The sequence below is a fragment of the Antechinus flavipes genome, chromosome 6 (genome assembly GCF_016432865.1).
Source record: "Antechinus flavipes isolate AdamAnt ecotype Samford, QLD, Australia chromosome 6, AdamAnt_v2, whole genome shotgun sequence".
In the NCBI taxonomy this organism is placed as follows: Eukaryota; Metazoa; Chordata; class Mammalia; order Dasyuromorphia; family Dasyuridae; genus Antechinus; species Antechinus flavipes.
Window position 1 is genome coordinate 243594975 of NC_067403.1, and position 21678 is coordinate 243616652.

The following is a 21678-nucleotide window of genomic DNA, read 5'->3' on the forward strand; positions in this document are numbered from 1 at the left end:
AGATCCTGGGTACTGACTGTAGCTCTTTGATACTTGATTTGTTTTTATTTGGCAACTTGCAGTAATTTTTTTCCCTTGAGATTACAGTTATGGAGTTTGCAATAGTGTTCCTTGGGGTTTACCTTGTGCAATTTCTTTCTGCAGATGATCTGTGGATTCCTTCAATGATTAATTCTCCCTCTGGTTCTAAAATATCAGGGTAATTCTCTTTGATGATTTCTTGAAAAATGCTATTCAGTTTTTTTTTTTTTTTTTTTGATCAGGGTTTTTTTTTATTGTGTTTTTAAGGAATTGATTTCTTCAATGGATTTTTTTTTTTGCATTTTGCCAATTGTATTTTTTAAGGAATTGTTTTCTTCAGTCAATTTTTTTTCTTTTCTTTTCCAAACTGTTGACTTTTTCTTGCAGAGTTCTTGTTTTTTCTCATTTTTTCCCCCTCTACCAAGAATCTACCAAAAATCTTTTATGAGAACTTTCAAGAAGCCTCTTTGAGCTTGAGAACAATTTATATCATTCTTTGAGATTTCTTCTGTGGACATTTGGTTCTTGTCTGAGTTGGTATTTTGGTCTTCCTTGTTACCATAGTAGCTTTCTATGATTAAGGTTTTTTTTTTTTTTTCTTGCTCATTTCTTTCCTTCTCTTCTTCCCTCCCCTCCACCTTTTGTGCTTTTTATGGTCTAGTTCTGCTCCATGGGTAAAGGGAGATGCAGTCCCAAGCTTCTTTCTTTTTTTTTTTTTAATTTAATTTTATTTAATAATAACTTTGTATTGACAGAATCCATGCCAGGATAATTTTTACACAGCATTATCCCTTGCAATCACTTATGTTTCGTTTTTTCCCCTCCCTCCCTCCTCCCCCCACCCCAAGATGGCAAGCAGTCCTATATATGTTAAATATGTTGCAGTATATCCTAGATACAATACATATTTGCAGAACCGAACAGTTCTCCCGCTGCACAGGGAGAATTGGATTCAGAAGGTAAAAATAACTCGGGAAGAAAATCAAAAATCAAATAGTTCACATTCATTTCCCAGTATTCCTTCTTTGGGTGTAGCTGTTTCTGTCCATCATTTCTCCAATGAAACTCAGTTAAGTCTCTTTGTCAGAGAAATCCACTTCCATCAGAATACATCCTCATACAATATCGTTGTCGAAGTGTATAATGATCTCCTGGTTCTGCTCATCTCACTTAGCATCAGTCCATGTAGGTCTCTCCAAGCCTCTCTGTATTCATCCTGCTGGTCATTCCTTACAGAGCAATAATATTCCATAACATTCATATACCACAATTTACCCAGCCATTCTCCAATTGATGGGCATCCATTCATTTTCCAGTTTCTAGCCACTACAAACAGGGCTGCTACAAACATTTTGGCACATACAGGTCCCTTTCCCTTTTTTAGTATCTCTTTGGGGTATAAGCCCAATAGAAACACTGCTGGATCAAAGGGTATGCACAGTTTGATAACTTTTTGGGCATAATTCCAGATTGCGCTCCAGAATGGCTGGATTCGTTCACAACTCCACCAACAATGCATCAGTGTCCCCGTTTTCCCGCATCCCCTCCAACATTCATCATTATTATTTCCTGTCATCTTAGCCAATCTGACAGGTGTGTAGTGATATCTCAGAGTTGTCTTAATTTGCATTTCTCTGATCAATAGTGATTTGGAACACTCTTTCATGTGAGTGGTAATAGTTTCAATTTCTTCATCTGAAAATTGTCTGTTCATATCCTTTGACCATTTGTCAATTGGAGAATGGCTTGATTTTTTTATAAATTTGAGTCAGTTCTCTATATATTTTGGAAATGAGGCCTTTATCAGAACCTTTAATTGTAAAGATGTTTTCCCAGTTTGTTGCTTCCCTACTAATCTTGTTTGCATTCGTTCTGTTTGTACAAAGGCTTTTTAATTTGATATAATCAAAATTTTCTATTTTGTGATCGGTAATGATCTCTAGTTCATCTTTGGTCACAAATTTCTTTCTCCTCCACAAGTCTGAGAGATAAACTATCCTATGTTCCTCTAATTTATTTATAATCTCATTCTTTATGCCTAGATCATGGACCCATTTTGATCTTATCTTGGTATGTGGTGTTAAGTGTGGGTCCTTGCCTAATTTCTGCCATACTAATTTCCAGTTATCCCAGCAGTTTTTATCAAATAATGAGATCTTATCCCAAAATTTAGAATCTTTGGGTTTGTCAAACACTAGATTGCTATAGTTGACTATTCTGTCTTGTGAACCTAACCTTTTCCACTGATCAACTAATCTATTTCTAAGCCAATACCAAATGGTTTTGGTGACTGCTGCTTTATAATATAATTTTAGATCAGGTACAGCTAGACCACCTTCATTTGATTTTTTTTTTCATTAATTCCCTTGAGATTCTCGACTTTTTATTGTTCCATATGAATTTTGTTGTTATTTTTTCTAAATCATTAAAATATTTTCTTGGAAGTCTGATTGGTATAGCACTAAATAAATTAGTTTAGGGAGTATTGTCATCTTTATTATATTCGCTCGGCCTATCTAAGAGCACTTAATATTTTTCCAATTATTTAAGTCTGACTTTATTTGTGTGAAAACTTTTTTGTAATTTTGCTCATATAATTCCTGACTTTCCTTTGGTAGGTAGATTCCCAAATATTTTATGCTATCAACAGTTATTTTGAATGGAATTTCTCTTTGTATCTCTTGCTCTTGGATTTTGTTGGTGGTGTATAAGAATGCTGAGGATTTATGGGGATTTATTTTGTATCCTGCTACTTTGCTAAAATTATGAATTATTTCTAATAGCTTTTTAGTAGAATCTCTGGGGTTCTCTAGGTATACCATCATATCATCTGCAAAGAGTGATAGTTTGGTTTCCTCATTGCCTACTCTAATTCCTTTAATCTCTTTCTCGACTCTTATTGCAGAGGCTAGTGTTTCTAATACAATATTGAATAATAATGGTGATAGTGGGCAACCTTGTTTTACTCCAGATCTTACTGGAAAAGGTTCCAGTTTTTCCCCATTGCATATGATGCTTACTGAAGGTTTAAAATATATGCTCCTAACTATTTTAAGGAAAAGTCCTTTTATTCCTATGCTCTCAAGTGTTTTTATTAGGAATGGCTGTTGGATTTTATCAAATGCTTTTTCTGCATCTATTGAGATGATCATATGGTTTTTGTTTGGTTGGTTGTTGATATAGTCAATTATGTTAATAGTTTTCCTAATATTGAACCAGCCCTGCATTCCTGGTATAAATCCTACTTGCTCATAGTGTATTATCCTGGGGATGATTTTCTGTAATCTTTTTGCTAATATTTTATTTAAGATTTTAGCATCAATATTCATTAGGGAGATTGGTCTATAATTTTCTTTCTCTGTTTTCAGCCTACCTGGTTTAGGTATCAGTACCATATCTGTGTCATAAAAGGAGTTTAGTAGGACTCCTTCAATCCCTACTTCTTCAAATAGTTTATTTAGCATTGGAGTTAATTGATCTTTAAATGTTTGATAGAATTCAGATGTAAATCCATCTGGTCCTGGGGTTTTTTTATTAGGGAGTTGATTGATAGTTTGTTCTATTTCTTTTTCTGAGATAGGAGTGTTTAGGATATTTACTTCTTCCTCTGTTAGTTTAGGCAAGTTATATTTTTGAAGGTATTCTTCTATTTCATTTAAGTTGTCGAATTTATTGGCGTAAAGTTGGGCAAAGTAACTCCTAATTATTGCTCTAATTTCCTCTTCATTAGTGGTGAGTTCTCCCTTTTCATTTTTAAGACTAACAATTTGATTTTCCTCTTTCCTTTTTTTAATCAGATTTACTAAGGGTTTGTCTATTTTGTTGGTTTTTTCATAGAACCAACTCTTAGTTTTATTAATTAATTCAATAGTTTTTTTACTTTCAATTTTATTGATCTCTCCTTTTATTTTTTGAATTTCAAGTTTAGTGTTTGATTGGGGGTTTTTAATTTGTTCCTTTTCTAGCATTTTTAGTTGCAAGCCCAATTCATTGACCTTCTCTTTCTCTATTTTATACAAATAGGCCTCTAGAGATATGAGATTTCTCCTTATTACCGCTTTGGCTGCATTCCATACATTTTGGTATGATGTCTCATTATTATCGTTTTCTTGGATGAAGTTATTAATTATGTCTATAATTTGCTGTTTCACCCAGTCATTCTTTAGTATGAGATTATTTAGTTTCCAATTATTTTTTGGTCTACTTTCCTGTGGCTTTTTATTGAATGTAATTTTCAATGCATCATGGTCTGAAAAGGATGCATTCACTATTTCTGCCTAACTGCATTTGAGTTTGAGGTTTTTATGTCCTAATATATGGTCAATTTTTGTATAAGTTCCATGAACTGCTGAAAAGAAGGTGTACTCCTTTCTGTCCCCATTACATTTTCTCCAGAGATCTATCATATCTAATTTTTCTAGTATTCTATTTATCTCTTTGACTTCTTTCTTATTTATTTTGTGGTTTGATTTATCTAATTCTGAGAGTGCAAGGTTGAGATCTCCCACTATTATAGTTTTACTGTCTATTTCTTCTTGCAGCTCTCTTAATTTCTCTTTTAAGAATTTAGATGCTACCCCACTTGGTGCATATATGTTTAATATAGATACTTCTTCATTATTCACTCTACCCTTTAGCAAGATATAGTGCCCTTCCTTATCTCTTTTGATTAGATCAATTTTTGCTTTAGCTTGATCTGAGATCAGGATGGCTACCTCTGCTTTTTTGGCTTCACCTGAAGCATAGTAGGTTTTGCTCCAACCTTTTACCTTTAACCTGCATGTATCACCCGCTTCAGGTGTGTTTCCTGTAAACAACATATTGTAGGATTCTGGCTTTTAATCCATTCTGCTAACCGCTTCCTCTTTATAGAGGAGTTTACCCCGTTCACATTTATGGTTAAAATGACCAGTTCTGTATTACTTGCCATCTTGTTAACCCCGGTTTATGCTTTTCTCCCTTCTTACTCCCTTACCCCCCTTCCCAGTATTAAGCTTGTGAGCACCACTTGCTTCTCACAGCCCTCCCTTTTTTAGTATCCCTCCCCCCCTCTTAGAGTTTCCCCCCCCCCAACTTACCCCTTTCCCTCCCAGTTACCGTATTCCCTTCCACTTAGCTTATGCCTTCCCTTTTCACTTTTCCCTTCTCACTTTTCAATGAGGTGGGAGAAGTTTCACCATAGATTGAATATGTCTAAAATTCTTCTCTTAATGCCAATTCTGAAAGCAGTAAAATACTCACTATATTCATCCCTCTCCATTCTTTCTCTCAGATATACTAGGTTTTCTTTGCCTCTTCATGAAATGTAGTACCCCCACTTTCCCTTTTTTCTGGTACAATGTCCTTTCCACATCTAGTTTCTAGAACAAGGTATACATGTATTCTTTATACATCTTTATAGCCGAAATATAGTTCCCAAGATCAATCTTTACCTTTTTAGATTTCTCTTGAGTTCTGTGCTTGTAGATCAAATTTTTTGTTAAGTTCTGGCTTTTTCATCAGAAATAGATGAAATTCGCTTATTTCGTTGAATGTCCATCTTCTTCCCTGGAAAAAGATGCTCAATCTCGCTGGGTAAGTTATTTTTGGTTGCATACCAAGTTCCTTAGCCTTTCGGAATATCATATTCCAGGCCCTTCGATCCTTTAATGTGGATGCTGCCAGATCCTGGGTGATCCTTATTGTGGCTCCTTGATACTTTAATTGGGTTTTTCTAGCTGCTTGCAGTATTTTTTCCTTCGCCTGAGGGTTCTGGCATTTGGCCACTATATTCCTTGGTGTTTTGATTTTAGGATCCCTTTCAGTAGGGGATCGATGAATTCTTTCAATGTCTATTTTACCTTCTGTTTCTATGACTTCTGGGCAGTTCTCTTTGATAATTTCCTGGAAAATAGTGTCCAGGCTCTTTTTTTCATCATACTTTTCTGGAAGTCCGATGATTCTCAGGTTGTCTCTCCTGGATCTGTTTTCCAGGTCTGTTGTCTTCCCCAGAAGGTATTTCACATTCTTTTCCATTGTTTGATTTTTTTGGATTTGCTTGACTGATTCTTCTTGTCTCCTTGAGTCATTCAATTCCAATTGTTCGACCCTGATTTTCAGTGAGGTATTTTCTTCACTCACTTTTTTAAGATCTTTTTCTAATTGTCCAATTGAGTTCTTTTGTTCTGTGGAATTTTTTTCCATTTCGCCAATTTTGTTTTCTAGTTCACCAATCCTATTTTTCAAGGATTTGGTTTCTTTATCCACTCTCTCTTTAACTGATTTCTCCAGGCTCTTTTGCCAAGCCTCCCTCTCCTTTCCCCATTTTTCTTCTAGCTCCCTTGTGAGAGCCTTTTTAATTTCCTCCATGAGATTCATCTGTGCTGAGGAACATATGATCTCCTTTGGGGATTCACCTGGGGACTGTTTGTTTTTAGTCTCCTCAGGATTTGGAGTCTGCTCTTTATCTGTATAGAAGCTGTCAAGGGTTAAATTCTTTTTCAGCTTCTTGCTCATTCTGTCTAATAATCAAAGACAAACTATCAAAGAAACAGAAGAAAAAAAAAACCCTTGAGTGGAGGCTGCTTTCTTTGGGGGAGGGGCAGGGTATTCGTGAGGCACGGGTCCTACTGTGCTATGGCGCCTGCGCTCTGAGACACTGTGGGGGAGGGGTGGCCAGGTCCCGAGAGACTCCAGCTGTTTGGGGTTGTATTCTTCACCCCCGGTGTTTTTAGCTTCTCTGCTAGGCTGCTGACTTGCTGCCGGAGCAAAGTATCTAATCCTGTAGCAAAGCTCTCCCCGCAGAGACGGCTGCGATCACGCCCCACCCCCTCTCCGCTCTACTCGGCTCTGAGCTGCTATCTGTGCTCTCGCTGCAGCTGCTGCCCGCAGACTGCTTCCGATTTAAATAGCGTCCCCGCCCTCGCGCAAAAACAGACCTTTCTTGACGAGTCTCAAGGATGGTTTCTCTTGGTAAGTAATTGTATGTTTTTTTTTAGTCGAGCATTAATTCAGAGGCATGAAATGAAATGGATAGTGAGAGAAAAACACGGAGGTTACACAGCAGTGTATTTCCTCTCTGCCATCTTGGCCGGAAGTCCCTCAAGCTTCTTTCTACAACTCTGAGCCTTGGCTTTAAACACAGGGATTCCTTGTGTTTGGTGTTTTGCTCACAGCAGGGGGTACTTGCTCTCTCCAGGAAACAGCCTGGTTTCTCTAGCAGGCAATTTGCCTTCTGAATTGAGACTAGAGACTACCCCACTGGTCTGCTCTGCTTGCTACTGAGCCAGGACTGAAGATCTCATTTGCTGTTCTTAAGACCCTTTCATCCTAGTGAGACTTTCTTGAAGTCCTTCTAATCTGTCTTGAAGTGGAAACTGATTTCATTCCATCAAATTCTGTTCAAAGGCTTGTTTTCATGGGGTTTTCAAGGAAAACTGGGAGAGCTCAAACAGTTTCCTGGCCTCACTCCACCATCTTGACAAAATTCACTTCTTGCAAATTACTTTGCAAATGCTTTCTGTTTGCTTCTTTGTGTACATTTTTTAAAAAACACCTCAATAGAATGTAACCACTTTGGTGCAAATTTGGCTGCAATATGTTTTCTCAGAAAGAGCATTAATAATGCTAATACATTAGTTTATCTAATACATTGGAGTTGCTTAATTCTGTTACTTAAAAGGATTTTGACAAAGGTTCATTGAATTACTTAGTGAATAATTGACATCCATGGGAATGATTCCTAATTTATTAATGGAATCTAAACTTTTTTTTTAAATAACTTTTTATTGACAGAACCCATGCCAGGGTAATTTTTTACAACATTATCTCTTGTACTCACTTCTGTTCCGATTTTTCCCCTCCCTCCCTCCACCCCCTCCCCCAGATGGCAAGCAGTCCTATACATGTTAAATAGGTTACAGTATATCCTAGATACAATATATGTTTGCAGAACCGAACAGTTCTCTTGTTGCACAGGGAGAATTGGATTCAGAAGGTATAAATAACCCAGGACAAAAATGCAAGCAGTTTATATGGAATCTAAACTTTAATTCTAATTGCATAGATTTTGATCTTTGAGACCAAACTTTCATGCTTATGTACTCAAGCTCCTTTTATTTGTTGATGTAAGATCTGAACTGAAATAAATAATACTGACAACCCAATTTCTGGAGTACCTTAGTGATCTCATTCTGGATAAGGGCAGTACCTAGGGCAGAGGTAGCTTCATTCACCTTGAAGTACTTAAGTGTCATCCAACTAAATCATTTTATTTTACATTAATACCTCTTGTTTTCCCCTGTATTTTTGCAAACATTGAGGCAACAATGAAAACAAAAGGTAAAGTAAAAAAGGCTCAAGAGAATTATAAAGGACAATTGTCAGAGGCACAATGTTATGATTTTTAGAACTTCTTTAAAAATCAGGCAACCCTTTATAGTTATTTCTAGACATATCTACCACATGTTAGAAAGAGAAAGCTAATCTCAAATGGTCAAAGGATATTAACAGACAATTCTCAGACGAAGAAATTGAAACTATTTATAGACATATGAAAATATGCTCCAAATCATTATTAAACAGAGAAATGCAAATTAAGACAACTCTGAGATACCACTACATACCTGTCAGATTGGCTAGAATGACAGGGAAAGATAATATGGAATGTTGGAGGGGATGTGGTAAAACAGGAACACTGATATATTGTTGGTGAAATTGTGAACACATCCAGCCATTCTGGAGAGTAATTTGGAACTATGCTCAAAAAGTCATCAAACTGTGCATACCCTTTGATCCAGCAATGTTTCTACTGGGCTTATACCCCAAAGAGATACTAAAGAAGGGAAAGGGACCTGTATGTGCCAAAATGTTTGTGGCAGCCCTGTTTGTAGTGGCTAGAAACTGGAAAATAAATGGATGCCCATCAATTGGAGAATGGTTAGTAAATTGTGGTATATGAACGTTATGGAACATTATTGTTCTCTAAGAAATGACTAGCAGGATGGATTGGCAAGATTTACATGAACTGATGCTAAGTGAAATGAGCAGAACCAGGAGATCAATACCCCAAGGACGATACTGTTAGAGGATGTATTCTGATGGAAGTGGATTTCTTTGACAAAGAGATCTAACTCAGTTTCAATTGATCAAGGATTGACAGAAGCAGCTACACCCAAAGAAAGAACACTGGGAAATGAATATAAACTGCTTGAATTTTTGTTTTTCTTCCCAGGTCATTTATACCTTCTGAATCCAATTCTCCCTGTGCAACAAGAGAACTGTTCGGTTCTGCACACATATATTGTATCTAGGATATACTATAACCTATTTAACATGTAAAGGACTGCTTGCCATCTGGGGAAGGGGGTGGAGGGAGGGGAAAAATCGGAACAGAAGTGAGTGCAATGTTGTAAATAATGTTGTAAAAAATTACCCTGGCATGGGTTCTGTCAATAAAAAGTTATTTAAAAAAAAAAAAAATCTGCACATCAAAACAGAAAAACAGGGGGAAAATATGTGATTTGGGTAAATTTGAGTAATCTCATGGTTGTTCCCAGGAAACCATGGGGTTCAATATATTGAAATATGTATGGAATATCTGTGATATACCTCTTAGATTGACTAAGATGACAGGAAAAGATAGTGACGAATGTTGGAGGGAATGTGGGGAAACCGGGACACTGATGCATTATTGATGGAGTTGTGAATGGATCCAGCCATTCTGGAGAACAATTTGGAACTATGCTCAAAAAGTTGTTAAACTGTGCATACTTTTTGATCCAGCAATGCTACTCCTGGGCTTATATCCCAAAGAGATATTAAAGAAGGGAAAGGAACCTGTATGTGCAAAAATGTTTGTGGCAGCCCTTTTTGTAGTGGCTAGAAACTGGAAAATGAATGAATGTCCATCAATTGGAGAATGGCTGGTTAAATTGTGGTAGATGAATGTTATGGAATATTAATGTTCTGTAAGAAATGACCAGCAGAATGAAGACAGGAAGAGTGAGAGGGATCTACATGAACATCAGTTCATGCTAAATGAAATGAGCAGAACCAGGAGATCATTATACACTTCAACAACAATACTATATAAGGATCAATTGTGATAGAAGTGGCTATTTTCAATGAGAGGATCCAAATCAGTTACAATTGATCAGTAATGATTAGAACCAGCTACACCCAGTGAAAGAATACTGGGAAATGAGTGTGGACCACAACATAGCATTTACACTCTTTCTGTTATTGTTTGCTTGCATTTTTCTTTTTCTTCCCAGGTTATTTTTACCTTCTTTCTGTGAAGTCCGAGTTAGCTCCCTGGAGGCCTCAGAATCAGCTGGAGTCAGCATAAGCTAAAGTCCTTGGTCTTTAGGGGGAGAAGTGAAGGGGATGGACAAAACTGCCACAAGCTCTCTGTCAACCTCCCTTCTCCTTGTCCTCTTCCAAAATGACTCTGGCTTGTCTCACTCACCCCCTAATCCCTCCTACGATTATCTGTATACACCAAAAGATCAAACCAGCATGGAATAATGAGAAGGGCCACTTTTTCAAGCACATGCTAATACCAATAGGTAATGAGCCTTAAGTACTCAGTAGTCTGATTCTGTCCACCTATTCATAGTTTCAGCCCTTTACACTTTCTAAATCTGATTTTTCTTGTGTAGCAAGACAACTGTATACATATGTATACATAAATTATATTTAATTTATACTTTAATATGTTTAATATGTATGGGACTACCTGCTATCTAGGGAAGGGGGTGAAGGGAAGGAGGGGAAAAATTGGAACAGAAGTTTTTGCAAGGGTCAATGTTGAAAAATTATCCAAGCATATGTTTTGTCAATAAAAAGTTATTAAACAAAGAAACAAAGAAACACATTTCCTAGCTATGCGATCCTGGGCAAATCATTTAGCACCAAATGCCTTGCCAAAAAAAAAAAAAAAAATTAAAAAGAAAGAAAGAAAAATGAGAATGACAAAAGATAGAAGTTATTTATCTCCCAGAAATTTCCTTGAGACCATCTGCTCACCTGGAGAACATCTGGATTGTATCTCTTTAATAAAAATATAAAATCCTCAAAAAAAAAAAAAAGAACATTTGTGATAACAAATCAAGTAGTAGATTTACTTGATGACTGAATAAGAGTTGATTCTTTGAGATTAGTGAGTCAGCATGAGCCAGAGCATGGTAAAATTATTTTTCCCAAACCACAAGAACATTGATACTGAGGTTGCTCAAAATCATCTCCTACAAAAGTTTTCTTTCTTTCTTTCTTTCTTTTTAAAATATATTTGTCTGTACTTTATTGTAAAAGCTAAGAGGTATGATGTAAAAGAACAAAAATTTAATTTTATTAAGAGTCCATACATCTAACAACTTTGGACATCAATGTTACATTTTTCTTTTGCTTTCCATGATATTTAGCCCATACACTGAATGAATGCTGAGAGGGGGAATAGAAGAGATTGGCAATCCAGTAGGACAGGAAATAAAATAATTATGAATTATTATTGAAATAAACTTTACTAGGATAGATTACTTTTCTTTATATTTTAAACATGGACACCAGAAAAGTACCTACAAAGGCTGGAAACTCTGCATACACATACACACACACACCAAATTTAATTGAGCATGTATTTCTCAGCTGGAACTCCTGGGTGAATTCCCACATACTGCATCAAGATAGAGTACCACCTTGTGGCTTGATGAAATATAATCCTGAACCAGGCTCTAGTCATGTATCCCCAAGTACTATTGCTGTAGTAAAAGAGGAAACACTGTTTAAACGGCCATTAAATAAGGAATGAGGGTTGAGAGGAGCTGCAGTAAGCATTTCAGGACCCAAGGTCTTGATATTGTGAAGTTTAAACTCCTGCCCTAGGGCCTCTGATGTGCTCCCAAATACCATCATCAAGTACTTTACTCAAAAATCAGTGTATTTGACCAGGAGGATCAGAAGCAGATGGGCAGGGACTGATTTTTATCACTCATGGAATAAGACCAGCTGAAGAGTCAATTCTTGTCTTTTTTTAGGTCAAACACTCTATCAGTATTAACCCAGCCAAGTACATAGTGGATGCTAAGGAAGTAAAACAAGCCAATGGGAACAACAACAAAGTCACCAAATTCCTCATGTCATTTTTTAGCCAAGTGGACTTTAAGAGGCTATACATGAGAAATGGAGTGTTGCTATTTATGCAAGGAAATTTTTTTCCCTCACCTTGCGTCATTGTGTGGGTATCTGAAAAGAGGAGTTATTGATTATAATTGTATGGGAAGGTATTCAAGGGCATCAGAAAATAGGAATAGGCCTAGCATGCATTACAAGGGAACATTAGAACTATTCCTGTGTACATTGAGAACATGATGGAAAGAGAGACAATGATTATGCTACTGATGTACTCATTTGTGTTTTGAGAAAACAGAATACCTCATTCAGAGCTTATACATCATTGGTAAAGCAAATACATACTACAAATATTCAAGTTGGCAAACAGGTAAGCTCCTCCTTCCTCACTCATGAAGGACATCCACGGCATGTATGTAAAAAGAAATCTTTCTTTATATGAGGAAACATGAAGGAAGGAATACAGACATCAAGCTGTACATAAGAGATGAGAATTCCATATATCTACACAGTCCCCACAAGGAACTTTATGCATAGATAAGCCAACAAGCTTAAATATTACATTACTAAATGTAATGATGCTAAATCAGGAAAATCATAGGAAGGAGCAAACCAAGAAACAGATAATTACAAGTACTGAGAAGCAACTTGAAACTTCATTTCACTGGTAGAATGTATAAATGCAAGAAAATAAGAAGGATACAATCCAGAGGCATGCAGCACTGATTGATACCCTCTGGCCAACGAAAACAGTTTTCATGATGACCTCAGAGCCCATCATTGAGTTCCTTTAAATTTTGTTAGATTAAAGAAAATATATTTATTTACATTAATACAGCATTAGTGGAGTTGTGAATTTGTATAAGCATTCTGGGACATAATTTGTAATTTAGCTCTAAAAGGTGGGAAGGGATAGCTAAAAACATCCATACTCTGACTTTCAAATCCCAGAGCTGCCTATATATACGTCCTAGGAAGCCAAAGACAGGAAAAAAGGAGTGGGGGGGGAGAGGGAGGAAACATAGATAGATAGACCGACCAAAATATTCATAGAACGCATTTTGTGGCAGCAAAAAAAACTGAAAATTAAGTAAATACATATTGACTTAGGGGATGGTTAAGGAAATTATGCTGCTAAAATGTAATGTAATATTATTGTGTCACAAGAAACAATGAATGTTGAATTCAGAAAATCACAAGGCAGAGTGAAAGAAGCAGAATAAGGAAAACAATACACACTTCTACAGTAATGTAAATGAAAAGAAAGGGAAGAAACTGCATAATGTAGCAATAATGACCAGGCTTTTGTTTGACTCAAGGGCTGTGATTTGCCAGACTATAGAAATGTGAATTGATGGGTTAAGTTAAATTTCTGGGACAAATCCTATTCCTTTACAAGCATTAATGTACCTCTGAAAAATCTACTCTATTATGAAGATCACCCCCACAAATCCCAAGGGTTTCCAGTGCTGCTATAGATTTGTGGGAGTGCTGCCAGTAATGCACTCCCCATTTCCCCATACTCTTCATCACCCCCTCAATACTCTCAGTGAGTTACTAAACCCTTCTTTTCAATTGATCTCTGAAAAGGAAGACATCCAGTAAATTAAAATGCCATTTTATTTTTTTTTTCTATCCTAGCTTCCAATCATTCTCTCTGCATTTTCTCAAAAGTTATGAAATGTTGAACCAGTATACCAAAGTAGACACAATATCCAATTTGGCAAACAGTCAGGACCCTAGGATTCAAGTGCATTGTGTCTCAAATCATTTGCCCCTGCCCCTTTGTCAAAAAGGTCTTTTGATTTTAGATGCTTTCACTCTCTTCTTGTTGACATTTTATTATATTGACTCTCATTTTTTCTATAAACACCATTGGTTAAGAGGAAGAGGTACCTTTGAACTCTTGAGAAATTATCTACAATTTAAAAAAAAAATCTTTATCATCAAAAAACATTATTTTTGCACACACAACTCCAATATAAATGTATATATGTATATATAGATTTATATATAATTTATATTTCTTTTTTCTATTGTATGTATATAATAAACCCATATATAAAATAGAAAAAAAGGTTATGATAAAAGAAAATACTTCCAAAGAATTTTTAAATTTTGTTAATTTTTGATGTTAATTTTTAATTTTATTTTTTAAATTAAGAGCAATGTAATCGAATATACTTCTCAAAGATATTTAAGAATGATCTGGTATAAGAAATACCCTCTCACTGAGAGTGTTTTTTGGAGAGGTGGCTATGGTTTTTGAAGAGAATTTGGTATCCTCCCAAACAACTGTCACTTAAACCATTAGATAATGAAAAACAAAGATGAGCAGCACATAAATGTCTACCCCTATTCATGCTCATAAATCATACTCATTTTTTTCAGTATCATCCACTAACTATAAAATTTTCTTTTGCTGAAATTTTAAAAAGTAAATTTCTATCTTCTCTGATGTTGGGGAGGTTATCTGAAAGTGACTGTTCTGTATTAGCAGCAACAGAGCAGATGACAAGAACTCAAGTAGGACTTAGCTGCCTATTGGTGGACAGCCTTAATTTGCTTCTAAATTAGCTGATGTTTGATGGGAAATGGCAACTTCATAGGATCAGAAAGATTTGAGAGCTCTGTGATTTGAGAGGCAGCTATATGGTAAAATGGATAGAGCACTACTAGGCTTAGAGTCAGGAATACTTGAATTTAAATCTGGGCTTAGACATTAACTATCTGTGTGACCCTGAACAAGTCACTTTTACCCACATGCCTCAAGTTTCTTTTATTACAAAATAAGGATAATGATAGCTTTTACAATTTCCAGAGTTTTTGAGAGGATTGAATTAGATAAGAATTATATAGCACTTAGCATAGTGCTTACAGGAGGTAAATTATCCTCTCTTCCCTAACAAAAGCAGCGATGCGGTGAGCTCAGGCAAAGGGACACACAAGGCTTGGAAGAAGAGGAATGCAGGGGCTTATAGAGAGGAACACTTGGAGAGGGTACATGTGATTGACAATCCAAACAAGAATAAAATCTTTAATAGCTCCCGAGGCAAGCTGTTGATAGATAGACCAAAGTATGGAGGGGTATATAGATCCAATTCACCAAACCCACTCCTTTTAGGAAACTTATCATATTCTTGCAGATCCCTATGGGGATCCTGCTGCAATGAGAATTCATCTTTGTGGGACTAAGAACAAGTAACTCCCACTCTCAGCCACCTAAAAAGTTTCAAGGGAAGGTCCCTGTCTGGAGCTTATACTTGATTTAGCCAACTTTGTAGAAACTGATCTTCAAAGAATTTCTACATTGGCTCTCTTACTCCATGCCAATGGAAGGATTCCATTGTGTCCTTCAATACAGCCCAGTTAGTTTTCTTAGAGGCCTCTTTCTCTCCTTGGTTCTAAGAGATCTTGCAGCTTTGTCCTTTGCTTCTGCCTCTGCTTTCTTCAGCCTCCAGCCAGCACCAAGGTGAAAGTTGAAATGAATCTCTCTTACCTTGGAGAGAAGGCTTGTGGGCTTCCTCCCAGAAGCACCCAGAGGTGCTTCTCTCTGACCCTGGCAATGTTCTGAAGTAACTAACTAATCCGAAGCTAACAGCCTCTTCTCCCAAAGGTTGACTCTTCCTTATGGAGGCAGGGATTAAGGGAGGTGTGAATTCGGATATCTTATACTAAACCCTGAAATCTCTCAAACGTGTGAACTCCAATGAGTATTTAAATACATTAGTGAGCTAGAGGATTTGCTAAGTACCATGCTAAATTAGCACTTTGTAAGGATTCCAACAATCAAAGACCTGAAAAGGGCTTGCACTCTTTATGGGTCTACATTGTCTTATGTTAAGATGATATTAGAGAATTTGGTTTTTGAAATTTTAACCCTAATGATTGAAAATCTATAGCAAGGAAATGCTTAGAGCCTAGAGAAAACTTGTGGCTTTCTGAGTATAGTGACTCTGTAGAATATATGCCCAATGAAATACGCAACCTGGAGTTAATATACCAGTCACCTTTGACAAACTAACAGATGTAGGGCTTTATATGGACACTTTAGCACAGATTAATTATTCTTAGACAGCATATGAGCGAATTGCTTCTGCTGTTATCAAAGCATGGGGCACCCTCCCAGGAAGACAAGATAGAGGAAAAACCTTCATGAAAATAGCACAAGGTTCAAATGAACCTTTGGCTGATTTCACGAGATGTCTGCAGACAGCTGTCATGTGAACTATTGATGAAAATGTAGCAACAGAAATTTTGATGAGACAATTTGCTAAGGAAAATGCTAATGAGGTTTGTAGAAGAATTATACTAGGACTATACAAGGATACTCCTTTACTGTGCCATAGTGGGCACAAATACCTTTTATACCCAGGCTATGATGCAGACTTTGCAAGATGTGAACATGGGAAGACAGGGTCCCTTTTGGTAAGGGATTTCCAGAGAGATTTATCAATGCTTTCAATGTGGTAAAGTAGAGCACTTGAAAGCCCAATGTTGGCATAAAGATAGAGTGAAAAAACAGGGTGGGAGAACAATACCCAAAACCCCATGTCCAAAATGTAACAAAGGCTTCCATTGGGCTTCAGAATGTAGATTGACTTGGCTTCAGGGTCCCAGGCAAAAAACATTTGGGGCATGATGGCAGCTAATGATACACCCAGAGAGTCTTTAGACGTTCAGTACTCCAACATGATCAATCAGATGAGAAACAATCTGATGGGAGAAAGGGATTACAAATTGGGGAGAATACAATTATATGCAGCTGGGACTACTGAAATATCCCCTGGAGAGGTGAAATCTGTCTCTGTCCGGCCTATAGATCTTTTGCCTCATGCACAGTAGACTTCACCATTTTACCTCCTGAGAATGCATACAAAACAGTGTCCATCCACACACTCATTTGGGAAACTGGGGAATACGTAGCTAATATCACAATCACTAATACTGGTAGACAATGTGTGACTTATCAACCAGGAGAAGTAGTAGCATCAGGTTTACTGATACTCCTAATAAGCAATTTAGTGATATTTATCCAGATTTTGACTCCCAGCAACAGAATCCAGGAATATTCTAGACTGCAGCCATTACAGCTGACAGTCCTATGCTCACCATCTATGTAAATGGCACACCATTGAACAGGTTGGCAGACACGGGTGCAGATCATACAATCATTAGGGATGCCAGTCATTAGCTAAAAATTAAAGCAGACACCTATATGTCTGGCATAGGAGAATCAATAGCAGCTGAAATTAGTGCTACCCCTTTAAGATGGATATTTGAAAGTGAAACAGGAGTTTTTACTCCTTTTATAGTTGAAAAAATCCCCATCAATCTGTGGGGAAGAGACATCTTACACCAATTAGGATCATAAATGAGTACTTCAGTTTTTAGGTAGGACTGCTGTTGAAGGCCTGCTTGCGCTCTCACTTGTTCCCATTCAATGGAAAACTGATATACCAGTGTGGGTAGAACAGTGACCCTTAGCAAGTGAAAAAATTCAGGCCTTATTAGATATAGTACAAGAGCAATGTGACCAAGAACACTTACAACCTTCTCTAAGTCCTTGGAATTCCCCTGTTTTTGTTGTAAAAAAGAAATCTGGAAAATGGAGGATGTTCACGATTTAAGAAAAGTGAATGAACAGATGGAAACTATGGGAACTCTTCAGCCTGGACTTCCATCTTCTACTTAATTGCCTAGAGAATGGCCTCTTTGGGTTTTAGACATTAAGGATTGTTTCTATTCTATCCCTTTAGATAAGGAGGAGATGAAATGATTTGCCTTTTCAATACCCAACATTAATTTAGCTGAGCCTTACAAAAGATATGAATGGACAGTTTTGCCACAGGGAATGAAAATTAGCCCTACTATGTGTCAAATGTATGTGGCTCCTGCTCTTACTCTAGTAAGAAAAGCATTTCCAAAAGCTATGTTATTATATCTTGGGGGGTGTACCTGAGGAGCAAATGTTAGAAGCATGTCTACAAGACCATAAAAAGACTAAGGAACTACAAATTGCATATAGCTCCAGAAAAAATGATCCTTTTCAATATTTATGATATGAAATATATCCTAAGCTGCTTACGGTACAAAAACTTTCTTTAAGAACAGAGAAACTGAACATCTTAAATGCCTTTCAGAAATTGATAGGTGATATCCAATGGAAGCATCTAGTGTACCTATCAGTTACAACCATTATATGATATTTTAAGAGGAGACACTGCTTTAAACTCACCAAGCCAGCTTAAAAAAGAAGCTCAAGAGGCTTTGAGAGAAGTTCAACTGGCTTTATTTAATGTGGTTGAAAGAAATACTCAAAAGCCCTTGGAAGTATCAGTTTTTGCTACAAAAGAGGCACCACAGCATTCCTTCATCAAAGAGACAGTGTGATAAAGTGGGTGAACCTCCTAGCACAACCAGAACAAAGCCAGTCCTTACCCAGTGCTTGTGGCTAGAATTTTATTAAAGGCCAGTAAGCGAGCAGTATAATTATCTGGGATAAGACCTGATAAGATATACCTTTTATACAATGCACAAATTAATGTATGCTGTGAAACCATTCCAGAGAGGCAAATTTTATTGGTCACAGCTCCAAATTTTATACATGGGTCTCCATTAAAGATAACCTGGCTATTACATAATTGGCAACGGATTTTTGAAGAAAAGGTTTCTAAAGTTCCTCTTAAAGGACCAACTATCTTTACAGATGCATCCAAACATAACATTTGTGCTGCATACTCTCATAACTCTAAAGAGAGTAGTCAGAACTCTTTTTCAGGCCACTCAGCAGAATGAATTGTATGCAATCATTCTAGCTCTTACTTATTATCCAGGAGATGTAAATATAATATCTGATTCAGCCTATTCAGTAGGTGTGGTACAAAGAATTGCCATACCCGGAATAAAATTTGTAGCTTCTAATATATATCAGCTCTTTAAGGAACTTCTAGCGCAAGCAAGAATGCGTCAAGGTAAGATTTATATCTTGCATGTCCACTCTCAAAGTGGACTTCCAGATCCTATTTTTGGCGGAAATTCAAAGGCAGATAACTTTCTATTCTTGTTAGTCAATATTTCTTTATTTCAGGAAGCCCAAGAATCAAATTTTAAATATTATCAAGTTACTCGAGCTTATGTTTGCAATTTGGGATAACAAAAGAGGAAGCTAGGAGCATAGTAAAAGCTTTTACAGCTCGCCTTCCTTTCCACGTTCCTACACTCTCTCCAGGGAAATACCCTCATGGTTTGAGACCCAATGAAATTTGGCAAATGGATGTGACCCATTATAAATTTTTTGGTTGTCTGTCTTTTATCCATGTTGTAGTAGACACCTTTTTAGGATTCACTTTTGCAATATCAGCAGCAATAGAGACAGCCCAAGTGGTCACTGAATTCCTTATACAAACATTTGCAATTATGGGTGTCCTACAAGCAATAAAAACAGATAATGGACCCGCATATACTTCTAAACATTTTGCACATTTTTGTGCATGTATTCAGATTTTACAAACCACTAGCATACCTTTTAATCCTCAAGGACAGGCAATAGTAGAGAGGAGAAACAGAGACATCAAGATACTCCTCCAAAAACAAAAGAGAGGTGGAGCCACAGGTAACCCTAGAGAACTTCTAAATTTAACTCTTTATACAATTAACTTCTTGATTTTTTGATAAAGATGCACTGGCTCTGGCAGACAGGTTTTATAACTAACCAGAATGGCAGTGTCCAGTGCGAGCAGTTCTGCTATCTTTAGATAATTGCCAGGTAACGTGGAGAGATCCAGAAAGAGGTGAATGGAAGGGACCAGATATGTTAACTTCTTGGGGGAGAGGATTTGCTTGTATCTCTACAAATAGAGAAGGAATCAGATGGGTGTCAACAAGCCATAATCATCTTGTCCAGAGGAGAGAGACGGAGAAGACCCTTGAAATGAAGAAGATCCAAGAAACATCAGTTAGTTCTTCCATCACTGACTGTGCCCACTATTGAAAGAACATGGCAGTTATGGCAATTAACTTTTGAACATCAAAAATTGTTGATGAGACTGCTCCAGAACTTTAAAACCAGCAGGAATCATTGGATTCCCTGACACATGCTGAGACTGAGATTGGATTCCCAGACACATGAAGTAATGGACAATAGATTGGTTTTGGACTATCACTTGGCTCCTGAAGGAGGTATATGTATGCTTGTCATTTACATACCTTCCTTCTAGGACTTATGGCTATGTATAATTTCTCATACTGATTCATATTGTTTTGTTATATCACTACCAACCTATTTTATATTACAATGTGTTTGTGTAATACCTCCCATGCTGATGGATTTATATATACCTGTTTCAATTTCAACTTAGAGGAAACCTACTAACAATATCTAGTTTGACTCCCCATTTCCCTTTGGTGTTTTCATCTCCCTTCCTGAGAAGGCAGGGAGGGCATGACCACCTGTGTTCTAAAACAAAAGAAAGTGGGAGATATAGAGCGCCATTACTCTGAAAAGGTATACTTGAATCAAGGTCAGCAGGGTACTTATAGTTAAGCACCTACTCAGTGGGAAATAATGGTTCTCTAAACATATACTTAATGTGATATGGTGATACGGTGATATAATGACTCTCCTAAAGGTTGGTGCATGATCAGTGTGCTGTAGTGATATAATTGCACTGAGATATGTAAGGGACTCTCAGACACAGAGGACTCTCTCAGCCACAGACACAAAAGAGTCTCAGACACATACACAGAGAAGATTCAAGACTCCATCTTTGACCAGCCTCGTGGTAGCTGTCCTGCCTTCATCACTTCTCCACATAAATACCAAGGTCCATCCAGAGATGCTCCAGAAAGCTAGCCCAGACATTACAATTTTTAAATTTAAAATAATCAAAATGATCAATTTATACCTTGTAATACTCTCTCATTTGATCAAAAATTGTTCCCTTCAAGAAGCTTATATTCTAAAAAAGAAAGACAGGCCTCTGAAAAACAAAATGGAGAGGAGGGAATAGTTTGGATAAAGGTATGAGGTATGAGAGCATGGTTTGGAAATTTGAATGTCAAGAGCAGAACTGGGAGAGGAAGGCTTTATTGAGATATTTTCCTAGGTAAGAAGGCCACAGGAGTTCTGGGTTTTTTCAAGGCAAGAAGTTCCAGATTCCTAGAGAAGTTCTAGGATGAGACAGCAGCTAAAGCATGGTTTGGAAAGGATTTAAGGAGATTGAAGAACTGGGAACACAAACAAATGCTGAATCTCATAGTAAAAGAGTAGGAGTTATTAAAAAAAAAAAAAAAAGGAAGACAGCTAGTCAGATACTGATCTCAAAAAAAGGGAATCAATTAACATGGATGTTTCTGTTATTGTGTGAAAGGTTCAAAAACTATCCTACACTTGATGTAAAGTGGACCTTAGAAATTATTTTAATTCATTTAAGAGGAGATCTTAGACAATGTATAAACTTAAGTTTCCTTAAGTGATTTTTCTCTGGTACTTTCAGGGTAGAAGCATAAAGAGCCAGATAATGAACCAGCTCCCTAGAGGCCATGCTT

General features: G+C 36.9%; 1 protein-coding gene across 3 annotated transcripts in view; it reads right to left on the bottom strand.

Annotated features, from left to right (window-relative positions):
• NSUN3 (NOP2/Sun RNA methyltransferase 3) overlaps positions 1–21678 on the bottom strand; it is a 110783-nt gene that overhangs the window by 19546 nt on the left and 69559 nt on the right. For 2 of the 3 annotated variants that reach the window (XM_051964549.1, XM_051964548.1), the window contains one exon: positions 18406–20056. The exons of the other annotated variant lie outside the window; for it this stretch is intronic. Coding sequence is in view for 1 of the 2 variants with exons in the window: in XM_051964548.1 (XP_051820508.1) it covers positions 20009–20056 (48 nt within the window). In the remaining variant the exon portion in view is untranslated. Of the gene's footprint in view, positions 1–18405; positions 20057–21678 lie in introns of those variants that run through there. 3 annotated transcript variants of the gene reach the window in all.